The sequence below is a fragment of the Natrix helvetica genome, assembly GCF_964273705.1.
Source record: "Natrix helvetica genome assembly, chromosome: 16".
In the NCBI taxonomy this organism is placed as follows: Eukaryota; Metazoa; Chordata; class Lepidosauria; order Squamata; family Natricidae; genus Natrix; species Natrix helvetica.
Window position 1 is genome coordinate 784,553 of NC_138563.1, and position 11,859 is coordinate 796,411.

Consider the following 11,859-nt stretch of genomic DNA (forward strand, 5'->3'; position numbering starts at 1 on the left):
AGAGCAGGTACGCCTATCCCCGCTCTTGGGGGGTGGGTTTCTGGAGGGGAGGTTAGCTAAATTCAATAGGTCAACCACAGCCTTGGGTGTTAAAAGCCAGTTTGGTGGGGGAGAGGGATTGTTTCAATTTCTTTCTTCAAAATGTTGATTTTTTTTTCACCCTGCTACCCTCAGCGGTCGTTTTGTTGGGTCTCCCCAGATGCGAAACCCACCCACCCATCTCCTCCTCCTTTCCCTTCTTTTCTCCCCATCCTCACTCTTCAAAGGTACCACGAACTCCGGAGATCTTAATTAATGTTTAATTTATTAGGTAGTAGGCTTTTCAATTCTATCCCAATGGGAAAACAAATAAACTCGAAAAGGAAATGATAGGGGGGAGGGGGGGGGGGTCTTGGAATGGACAGAGGGGAATCCTGGCTCAGCCAATCAGCTGAAAACGGCAGTATTTTTTGGGGGGGGGGTTAATTTAGGGTGGGTGGGAGGGAGGAGGGGGTACAAAAGGACCACTCGTTATCTTCAGACCAAAATACGTGTTTTTTTTAAAAAGAAAGTTTAATTCTATTAAGACTTCAATTAAACTAATAAACTTCTTTTAAAAAAAAATCACCTCGGGGGTAGATTTTTGTTATTCCTGGAGGAGGTTTGGGGGAAAAAAATGAGAGGGGTTGCCATTTTTTTTTATTTATTAATTAAATTTATGTGCCGCCCATCTTGGATTCGAATTTTTCCGTTCGGTTTCAAAGTGGGTTTTTTAAAAATAGCAATAGACTTACGTACCGCTTTCGCAGAGCTTCTACAGCCCTCTCTAAGCGGTTTACAGAGTCAGCCTCTTGCCCCCCAACAATCTGGGTCCTCCTTTGACCCACCTCGGAAGGACGGAAGGCTGAGTCGACCTTGAGCCTGGTGAGATTCGAACTGCCGAACTGCTCGCAGCCGGCAGTCAGCAGAAGTAGCCCTGCAGTACTGCACTCTGACCACTGAGCCACCGCAGCTCTTTCCCTGCTGTTTTTCTCTTAAATAAATGTCTCTTGCCTTCTAAGGCACCGGGGAGGACTAAATGGAACGATCCTCCCTGTATCTATGCGGCAAACAGACACAAAAGTCCTCTTATTTTAGTGAAGACTGGATATTCTTTATTGCTTTACAACATCCAACTTGGGGTGGGGTAAGAGGAGAAACACTTCCAACACACAGACTTTTAACACGCGGGGCTCCACATGACACACGCGTGGAGAGACGTGAGCCACGGAAAGAGGGGGGGGGAAGTGGAGGGGTGAGCCTCCCTTTCACCAGAGGGCTGGGTATCTTTTTTGAAAAGAGGGGCCCCTTCCCCGCTTGGGGAACGAAGGCAACTTTTTACAACAAGCGACCTCGGCATTCGATGGCACCGCAACAACACAAGAGTTTCTTTCCTTCGACACTTCCTACTTCGTAGTTGTAATCCCAGGTGAGCTCCGTCCCTGCCCGGATTCTCCTGCGGAGGGAAGAGGGGAATTTATTTTATTTTAAGCAACCTTTTCGTCAAGGTTTTTCAAAACTTCTGGGCCTGTAAAAACTGGTAGAGAAAGAAGAAGGCAGGGGCTTAAGATACAGATTAACACAAGTCGGAAGGGACCTTGGAGGTCACCTAGTCCAACCTCCAGGGCCCAAGCAGGAGACCCTAATACACCATTTCTGACTGAGGGCAGTCCAGTCTCTTCTTGAAAGCCTCCAGGGATGAAGCTCCCACAACCTCCGAAGGCAACTTCTGTTCCATGGGTTGATGGTTCTCCCTGTCAGGAAATTCCTCCTTATTCCCAGGTGGAATCTCTCCTTGGTCAGTTTCCATCCATTCTTCCTTGTCTGGCCTTCAGGGGCTTTGGAGAATAGCTTGACTTCCTCTTCTTTGGGGCAGCCCCTCCAATACTGGAAGATGCTCTCCTGTCCTTCTCTTCCCTAGACGAGCCGTGCCCAGTTCCTGCAATTGTTCTTCCTATGTTTCAGCTCTTTGTGGTGTTCTTTGCATTCTTTCCAAAGTCTCAACGTAACACAATAACAGAGTCGGAAGGGACCTTGTAGGTCATCTAGTCCAACCCCCCCGCCCAAGCAGGAGATCTTACACCACTTCTCACAAACAGTAGTCCAATCTCTTTTGGAAAGCCTCCAGCGATGAAGCTCCCACAACTGCTGTTCCATGGGTTGATGGCACTCACTGTCGGAAAATTTCTCTTTATTTCTAGGTTGAATCTCTCCTTGGTCAGTTTCATCCATTATTCCTTGTCTGACCTTGGAAAATAGCTTGACCCTCTTCTCTCTTTGGCAGCCCCTCCAATATTGGAAGACTACTATCCTGTCTCCCCTGGTCCTTCTCTTCCCCAGACCAGCCAGGCCCAGTTCCTGCAACTGTTCATTGTATGTTTTGGCCTCATCATCCTCTTCTCTGCACTCTTTCTAGAGTCTCAACCTCTTTTTTACAGTGTGGGGACCAAAATTGGATCTAATACTTGTTAAAGTTGGCACATTTCACGCCACAATTTGCTCCCTCCTCTGCCTTTTCCCCTCCAAGCTGGCAGGGAATTTGCAAACGCTTTGTAGACATTGCAGAGAGAAGCCACGTGTGTGTGTGTGTGTGTAACTACAATTTTCAAGAGTTCCCAGAGGAACCATCCCTTTGGACGAGGGTCTTAAACCCCGTCTGGAAAGGAGGGGAACCCCAATTCTTTCAGGGGGGGGGGGGGTAGGGGAAGAACATGCTTACTTGCTTGCGAAGAAGGCCACCCAGGGAAAGCGGAGGTCGTGCGTGTCCACGAAGACGTTCTGGACGAAGAGGTTGGGGCTGCAGCTATGCTGGGGAAGGGGAGATTGAGGGGAAGGACCACCTTGAGCATCTCGGCTTTTCAAGAGGAAACTAACTGGACTTTCTCTGGTTCTTTGTTTTTTCCTTTGAAGAGGTTTCGCTTCTCATCCGAGAAGCTTCTTCAACTCTCACGCCGTCATGCAGTCAGAACCTGAAGAAGCTTCTCAGATGAGAAGCGAAACCTCTTCAAAGAAAAGGAAAAAAAAACAACCACCAGAAAGTCCAGTCGCCCTTTTGGGACAACTAGGATCGTGGAATGACTTGAGAATCCCCATAGATATTTTGCTGGGGAGCAGGGGGGAAAGGTCTGCCCCGGGTGGAGAGGAGACAGTCTTCTAGGGATGGACCAGGAGCGATGCGGAAAGGGGAGGGGAGCCAATCCAGGAAGAAAGACCCCCTGGATCTCCCCCGGGCACTTACGTTGAGGTAGCGTCCCAGGTTCCCCTCCAGCTTAGCGTCGATGATATAGCAGGACTCTTCCCCGTCGTAAAACTGGCGCGTGTTCCTCCGGATGGCCACGTTCTCCCCCGAAGCCAGGTTGGTCGACTTGATGGCAATGCCATGTGTGGACTTCAAGGCGAATCCCCGGGTGGATTTCACGGCCACCTGCCTCTTCACAGCTCCTGCAAGGAGAAAGGGGGCTCCATCCAAAACTCTCCTGCCCGAGTGGGGTCAGGCTAGATGAGCTCCAAGGCCCCTTCCAACTCTCTCATTCTACGCTCCAAAGCAGAGGTGAAATCAGGATCCAGCAGCAGCCAGTACAGGATGTAGGCTGTCCTCAACGGTTTGTTTAGTGACTGCTGGAAGTTATAACAGCATTGGGGAAAAAGGGGACTTGGGGGCGATTTTCGCACTTATGACTGTTGCAGCATCCCTGCGGTCGCACATCTGAAACAGCCCTTCAATTGGCTTGCACTTAGGACGGCTTCAATGTCCCGGGGTCCGTGTGATCAAAATTCGGACGCTTGGCAAAGCGGCTCACATTTACGACGGTTCCCCTTCGGCGACCTCCTGCCAAGCGAAGCCAACGGGGGAAGCCGTGGGGCTAACTCAACGACCGCAGGGATTCGCTCAAGCGCCACGCCGGTGGGGAAAAGGCCTCAAAACGGGGCAGGCGAAAGTCGCCGCGTGGACGTCTCGCTCAGCGGTGGCTACTTGGGGCCGTTTTAAGTCAAGGACCAGCCGCGAGTGGTGCCTCCTAGCCTAAAGGGAACCTCCGGATCCAGGAGCAGTCTATCCCAGGGCCTCACCATGCCTGGAAGAGGCGTTCTTCTTCTGGTCGGCGGCCGTTTCTTCCTCCGAGCCGGACGAGATGGTCTGGATGTCGTCGCTGTCGTTGGTGTGGTTGACCTGGATGGGCTCCGCGGCCGGCCGGACGTTGTCTCCGTCGCTGTCGGTGCTGCTGGACAGCATCAGGACGTCCTGCTGCAGGAGAAACCGTGACGCTCCCAACGGAGTTTCCCTTCACCGGCCAGAGTTCAAATCCAGAGCCCCCTCTTGAACCCTCGACCGAAACCCCCCTCCCCTGGGCCGGTTTTCCTGCCCTGAAAGCATGCCAGTAGAGGATTTGCCTGCAGGAAAAGCCCCCCTGACTTACGTCCGGATTCTGGCCTTCCGATTGCCTCCGACTCTGATGGGAGGTCGTCTTGCTGGGAGGCCTCCGGGCGCCTTCCGGGATGGGTGGGTTGGGGTTGTAGCCGTAAACCCTGGTCGGCTGGCTGGGCCTGAGGAAGGGGGGGCAGAGAGAAGCCAGGGGGTGAACCCTTAAAGGGCTTTGGGACCCCTTCCCCGGACCTGGATGGCATTTTAAATTTTTAAATTTTGGGGTATTTTAATTTTTTTAAATTGGTTTTAATTATTAGTTAGTTTATGGTACTGAACAGACTGTGTGCTAAAGTTGTTTTGTCTGTGGCTTTGTGCTTTGTTTTGTTGTCTAGTATATATTTATTGTCTGTACACCGCCCTGAGTCCCTTCAGGGAGAGGGGGCGGTTTATAAATTTAATAAACTAAAACTAAAACTAAACTAAACTGGAGGGGGGGGAATGCCGAGAAGCGCATTCCACAAAAGTCTTTCTGCAGCCCTTTCCCGAAACTACAGAAAAAGCGGTCTTATTTGGGGGGGGGGGGGAGAATGAATTGAGGTGTGAGAGACCCCCCCCAAGGGGCAGCATCTGGAAGGAGAAATAGATTTTAGGGGGGGAGGGGGCTTCCAGGAATCCAGCCCTCCTCTCCGGCAGCAAAGAAGATCACAGTGGTCCATTCTCTTCCCCTTGAGAATGGACTCCATTTCTGCTTGCGGGGGCTGGGGAAACAGCTCAGCTGGGGGAAGAAATCACGGGGTCTCCTTCCCTGCTGTGGGAATTGGCCTTGAGCCCAGGGAAGGGTCTTTTCTTCCCGGGGATTAAAGGCGGTCTGAGGAATCGGCCGAAAGGTCTTACGCTGCTTTGCTTGGATCCTCCGGCTCCTGTGGGAAAAAGAGAAAATTCTCCTTCGCTTCCGGACCACCAAAGTTTCCCACCCTGGAGGGTGAAGGGCAGCCCTGGCAAGACTCCCCCCCACAGATCAGCACTGGCAAGAGGGGTTGGGGGCAGCTTGGGTGCCCTGCTGAGGGAGCCCCCCCCCCTGCTTCCTCATGGCCCTCCCAGCCCCCCAAATTCCCCTGGATTCTGCTGCAGAGAGATTGGCCCCCAGTTCCTCTTTCTCTCTCTTTCTTTTTCTCTCTCTCCCCTTCCCTTCCTTTCCTTTTCCTCCTTCCCTCCTCCCAATTTTTCCTTTCCTTTCTCCCTCCTCTCCTTCTCTTCCTTTCTCTTCCTTTCTCTCCCTCTCTTCCTTCCCTCCTTTTCTTTTCTCCCTCCCTCACATTACCTTTCCTTTCCTCCTTCCCCTCTCCTTCCTTCCTATCTTCTTTCCTTTCCTTTCTCCCTCTCCTTTTCTCATTTTTCCTCCCTTCCTTTTCCTCTCTTTCCTTTCCTCGCTTCCTCCCTATAAGGCGATTCTGCGGAGCTTCTCTGGCCCAGACTGTCCCCCCTTCTGACATTCTGCACGATCGTGGTTTGACCCATGTCACTCACTGTCCAATCCGCTCTGGACAGGTGGGTGTTTTCCCCTCCCAGCCCAGCAGGTGGGCATTTAAAAAAAAGAAGCCCCCACCCCAGGACTGTGTAAGCAGGACAGGAATTCAATAGCCTGTTTCGGGAGGGGTCCTCCGGGCTTCCCCCCACCCAAACCGCTCTTCTGCGCAGAGACCGTACCTCTTTCTTCTTCACCACCTTCACCTCCCCCCCCTCCGGGCTGGGCTCATCCTTGGTGGGGGGGAGGCCGGGCCCCCGACTCTTCTCACCCTCCCCGGGTTCCGCCTTCACGGGGGGCTTCCCCTCGGCCGCCGCCTCCTGCATCCGGAAGGACGAGCGGCTGTCGCTGTCCGGGTATCCGTCGGCCACGGTGTTGGAGCTCAGCCAGGAGGCCACCTTGTTCTTGGAGGTCTCCTCCGAGACGGGGGGCTTGCAGGGAGCGGGGGCCTCCTCGTGGCTGGCCTGCCTGGCCGGGCCGGAGTCCTTGGAGGCCGTCTCGGACAGGCCGTTCTCCCGCTGGCCCCTCGTCTGACGGCGAGTGGCGTAGCTGCGCCAGACCGAGCTGGTGCTGAAATCCTCGTCTTTGCAGAAATTGTCGTCCGAGCTCTCCTCGTTAGACTCCTCGGCCTCCTCCGTGCCGGAGTTGTCGTCGTCCTCGTCCTTCAGGTTGACGCCGCTGCTGTCCGAGGAGCACTTGGCTTCGCTCTCGTAGCCCTCCTTCGAGTTCTCCACGCTCTCGATGTGGTCCAGGTTGGCAAAGTACTCGTCGCCCATCTCCAGGCCCTCCTTGTCGGCAAAGTCGTCCGTCAGGATCTTCCCTGCCAGAGGAGAGAAGGGGGCTCGGAGAGCGTTCTCCCGGGTTTCGCCAGCCACGAGGACTAGAAACTTGTGATTCGCAGAGATATCCCGTTGTTTTACAGCGGAGGTGGGGGACTGTGACCCTTTTAAGGACTGGTGGACTTCAACTCCCAGAATTCCCCCGCCAGCCATCTTTGGTCTCCAAACTGGGTGACTTTGAGATTTGAGGACTCCAACTCCCAGAATTCGGGCGGAGGAATTCTGGGAGTTGGAGTCCACGACTTATAAAAGGGCCGTAGTTCCCCACCCCTGGTTTCACAGGTAGTCCTCGACTTACAAAACTCCTGCTTAGTGACCGTTTGAAGTTACAAAAGCACTGAAAAGAGTGATCAACGGGGAGCTGAATTATCCACATTTGAGAAGTGGTCAGGACACCAAAACCCACCTGCCCTTCACTGGCCTGAGAACGTCAGAGAGCTTCCCCTGTGGAGCCACAGCCCGAGGCGGCTGCCTTACCGGCGTAGATGCAGACGAAGGAGCCCTTGGCGATGTCGTCCAGGCAACGGATGCCCCAACCTTTGTTCTGGGTCTTGAAGAGCTGCAGCCGGACTTGCAGGCCGTGCTGGACCAGGCGGTTGGTGCACATGTTCACATTACACTTGCAGCATTTGTTGCACTCGTAAACTCTGGGGGAAGAGCAGGTTGTTTGGGGGGGGGGGAGGAGAGACATGCGTTATTCACCTTCGAGAAGTGGTGAGGACATCAGAAACCATGTGCCACACGATGATCGTGCCCCTAGCCGGGGGTGGGAGTCGGGGTGGAGGGGAGTGACACCGTTTTTCATGCAACAGAAAGCAAAGCTTTCTAAACCCGGCTGGTTTTCGACTTATGACCGTCCTGGAGACGGCCCATTAGGGTTGCAATGATGAAAGGTAAGGCTGTCCGTATTTTAAAATCTTAAAAAAAAAAAAAAAGATGGTCGGTCGTTAAGCGAATCATCATGGTCAGGAAACGGATCTGCGGTGGTGAAGTGAACCCGTGGCTTTTGCCGAAAAGTGGAATTAAACCACCCTACAAAAAAACGCCTGGCCGTTTGAATTTCAGAGTGGGATCATGAGTAGCTTTTTGTGGGGGCGGGGCTGTTGTAGATTCGGCCATTAAGGGGCTGGTCATAAGTTGAGGACTCCCCATAGATGGGAATGAGCACACGGCGCGGAAAACATTCATTTAGCTCAGCTGGAAATTGAGGAGTTGAGGGTTTGGGTGGATCCTGGCTCTGCCCTCACCTCTGGGGCCTCCCCCTCCCCTGAAAATCCCCACTCACCCCGTGGGGAGACACTCCTCCAGCCGCTTGTGTTGGTAGCCGGAATTGTAGTTGATCTGCCCGCCGGGAGTGCAGGCTGTGGCCTGGACCGTCAGCTTATGACAGGCGCATTTTGACCTGCGGGAGATACAAACGGGGGCACCGCTGTAGATTCCTGGCGGATAAAATATGGCGGGAACAAACCGGATCCCCCCGGGGACTGGATCTGGCTTGATTTGGACCCCTTTGTAGAAAACGAGGAGGCTGAGCCCAAGGGAGAGGGGGCTCAAGCACGTCATGAGTTTAGAGTCCCTTCGCACCCACAAGGGATCAAAGTGCAACCCGCCTTGAATTCCTTATCCGCCGCTAAATTGCTTTGACTGTTAGTAGTTTGGATTCTTGTACAGAGCTCTTCTGCTCACAATACTGCATAACTTATGTTTATTTTGAAGTGCCTGGATTTCCTCTTGTTTGACACCCTTTGGAGACCCCTTGGGTTCCCTCTGAGCCCCCACCCACGTTTTGGGCTTTGCAGCGAAGCGGCTAAATCCCCCACGCCTGCATTGGCAGCCTGGTTCTTCTCGAGAGGAACCAAGGAGCTGGTTGTGCGAACATCATGCTTAGAAGACTGGGGACGGATTGGGGAGGGGGCCGGGGGGACAACACTCACTTGTCCCTGCACCCATCCTCGCAGTCGCAGCCCACCAGGTACTCCCAGCCGGTGTTGATGAAGACCCCCTTCCCCGGGATCCGCTCCTTGCTGTAGGCCACCTGGGGCGGCGGGGTGCTGTCGATCTCGTTGACGCAGGAGAGGGGCACGTCCTCCTGGCCCTTGGTGATGTCCGCGATGTAGTAGAAGGGCTTGTAGGGCTGGAACTTGCGGTCCACCAGCACGTAGGGATCCAGGCAGAACATCTCCAGGAAGAGGAAGTCGCAGTCCGTCTCAAAGAGGTAGCGCTCGATCTCGTTCATGCCGCGCAGGCAGAGACCGCAGGGCGTCTTGTAGATGACGTGGAAACCCGTCTTCCGGTTGATCCGCCGGCGGGCCGTCATGCGGCGGAAGTCGTAGAGCAGCGGGATGAGGAGTGGGTTGCGGCTGCGGTGCAGGTCGGGGCGGAGGGGGCGCACCCGGCTCAGGCACTTGAAGCTGCAGACGTGGGGCAGGTAGAAGAGCTTCTCCACGGGGGCCCGGTAGGAGGCCTCGTTGGGGGCACGCTCCATCATGCTGTGGAAGGACGGGAGCGCGCCCGTCGTGGGCTGCGCTCCAGAGAATCTGCCAGGTGAGAGGAGAGAGAGAGATAGAAAGAGAGAATAAGAAGTATGGGAGGGGACCCGAGAGGTCTTCCAGTCTGACCCCCTGCTCAAGCAGGAGACCCTGTAGCAGAGGTGGATGACCATGGCTTGTGGACTTCAACTCCCAGAATTCCTGAGTCAGCAGGGGAATTCTGGGAGTTGAAGTCCACAAGCCTTAAAGTTGCCACGTTTGACAGCGTCTGCCTTCAAGGACGGGGCCTTTTCCGGTCTCCAGCCCCAGGGGCTCACCTGAATTGTTGAGTCACTCCTGTCCGGCCGACCGGAGGCGTCTCGCACAGGACGGGAGAGGACGGGGGGGACAGGCCCGATCCGACTGATCCGGGACGTAGGAACGAGGTGCTTTTTTTCGCCACTTGCTGTTTCTTGGCTTGAGCCAATTGGCTCTCCGAGCTGAGGGAGGTTTTTTTTAAAAAAGAGAGACTTTTTCAGGCAGTCCTCGGCTTACGACGGTTCCCTGAATTCCAGGTTGATTAGTTTCCACCCGTTGCTGCTTCTCCTGCCTTCAGGGGCTTTGGAGAATGGGGGAGGAAGGGGCTTCCCAAAGCCTGGGCCTTTCGGGGTTTCCTTCCAGAAGAGACCCCCCAAGAAACAGGGACTTACTCTGACTCCCCAAAGAGGGAGAGCACCGGCTGGGAGGTGGTGAGGAGAACTTGGGGCTCTGCCGGCAGGAGCTGCTGCTGAGGGCTGGTCCCAGTCAGGTCGTGGATGTACTGCACCACGGGGCCCTTGGTCCGCACGGCCCCTGGGGGGGGGGAGAGGGATGAAGGGGGGGAAGGTCAGTAATTGGATCGCCATCACACTAGAAGAAGCATTGGGAAAGAGCAAGAGAAGCAGGCAAGACAACACGTCATGATTAGCGGCGGATTCTCAGCGGGAAATTTACCCTGCAGGCAGTACAGGCCGCCCCGGACTTACAACAGTTCTCTTAGGGACCGCCCAGAGTTACAACGGCACGGGAAATTGTGCTCCGCCTGTCGCTGTTAAGTTGAGGGCCAGCTGTATGTATTGTTTGTCCTCTCTGACTTTCCCTCTCCAGCCCCCCACACGGCTGTTTTTCGGCCATAGTCATTTTAAGGGCGACGTACCCACATTGGGACGCATCCTCATCTGCCCGCCCTGCTTCTTGTCGTGGGTGGAAGCGGTGGACGTCTTCATGCTGAACATGGGCTCCAGGCGGGTTGAGCCCCGGTAGATCCACTCACAACGCTTGTCATCCTGGCAGAGATGGAGAGAAAGAAAGAGAGAAAGAGAAAGAGAGGGAGAGTCAGAGAGAGAGAAAGAGGTAGAGACAGGGAAAGAGAGACAGACAGAGAAAGGGATAAATGGAGACAAGAGGAGTCAGAGATAGATAGAGAGAGAAAGAGAAAGAAAAATAGATGGATAGGTGAAGAGGAGAGACAGAGAGAAAGACAGAGAGGAAAGGATAGATGGAGACGAAAGAGATAAACAGAGAGAGAAAGAGAAAGAAAAATAGATGGACAGATGGAGGCGAGACAGAAAGAAAGAGAGACAGATGTAGAGACAGAGAAAGAGAGAAAGGAAAATAGGTGGATAGATGGAGACAAGACAGAGACAGACAGAAAAAGAGGGAAGGCAGAGAGAGAGAAAAAAGATGGAGACAAAAGAGATAAACAGAGAGAGAAAGAGAAGAGAGGCAATGAGAAAGACAAAGATAGAGAGAGGGGGAGGATGGATGTTGGGCCATGTTGGAAGCAGAGGTCAACAGAGGGGAGGGGGGAAGAACATGCCATGGGTGGGGGCTCTGAGCCCCTCCTACCAGGAAGAGGATCTTGACCAGGCTTCCGTCCACTTCCTCCACCCGCGACTTCCACCAGGTGCCCTCCCACTCCGTCTTGATCTGCTGGCCGCCCTTCAGGAGCACCATCGGCCGGTTGGGGTAGGCGGTGACGTATTCCTCAATGAAGTCCCGACAGGAGACGTCCTCAATGTCCTCCCAGGATTTTTTGACTGCGCGGAGGAGACACGAGACGCCCGTTATTCCCACCAGGCAGTCCTCAACTAGACGAGAGTTCCTTCAGCGACCGTTCAAAGTTACGACGGCACTGGGGGAAATAGTGATTTAGGGCCCTCCCAGCATCCGTATGGTCACAGGATCAAAATTCAGACATAATTACGACGGTTGCAGCGTCCCAGATTTGCGAACTTCTGACAAGCCAAGGTCAAAAGGGGAAGCTCGGTTCGCTTAATGACCGTGCGGCTAACTCAACAACCGCAACGACCCGCTTAAGAACCGTGGCAAGGGAGGTCGTAACCTCCCTTGTTTCTGACAAGCAAAGCCAACGAGCTGGATTCACTCAACAACCACGTGGCTAAGTTCACAACGGAAGTGGTTCATTTAACAACCAATGCTAGAGACGCCCGAAGGGAGGCAACGGAAGGCCCCTCCCCCAAACCCGGCTCGCCTGCTCAAACCCGAAGGCAGGAGGGCCGGTTCTACTCACGAGGCCTGCAGATGAGATAAAGCTCTGGCTGAATGACGTAGGAGGCGTAACCGTCGTCAAAGAAGATCAGGAAC

The 11,859-nt window shown here is 54.1% G+C and overlaps 1 protein-coding gene across 1 annotated transcript in view; it reads right to left on the bottom strand.

Annotated features, from left to right (window-relative positions):
- Positions 1–1,107: 1,107 nt before the first annotated feature.
- SETDB1 (SET domain bifurcated histone lysine methyltransferase 1) overlaps positions 1,108–11,859 on the bottom strand; it is a 15,361-nt gene continuing 4,609 nt past the window's right edge. Inside the window, 15 exon segments of the mRNA XM_081968047.1 lie at positions 1,108–1,474; positions 2,738–2,826; positions 3,257–3,459; positions 4,087–4,261; positions 4,434–4,560; positions 5,276–5,301; positions 6,089–6,726; positions 7,223–7,392; positions 8,031–8,147; positions 8,680–9,282; positions 9,552–9,713; positions 9,924–10,065; positions 10,409–10,538; positions 11,101–11,291; positions 11,786–11,857. Coding sequence (XP_081824173.1) covers positions 1,357–1,474; positions 2,738–2,826; positions 3,257–3,459; positions 4,087–4,261; positions 4,434–4,560; positions 5,276–5,301; positions 6,089–6,726; positions 7,223–7,392; positions 8,031–8,147; positions 8,680–9,282; positions 9,552–9,713; positions 9,924–10,065; positions 10,409–10,538; positions 11,101–11,291; positions 11,786–11,857 — 2,963 coding nt within the window. The 3' untranslated portion in view covers positions 1,108–1,356.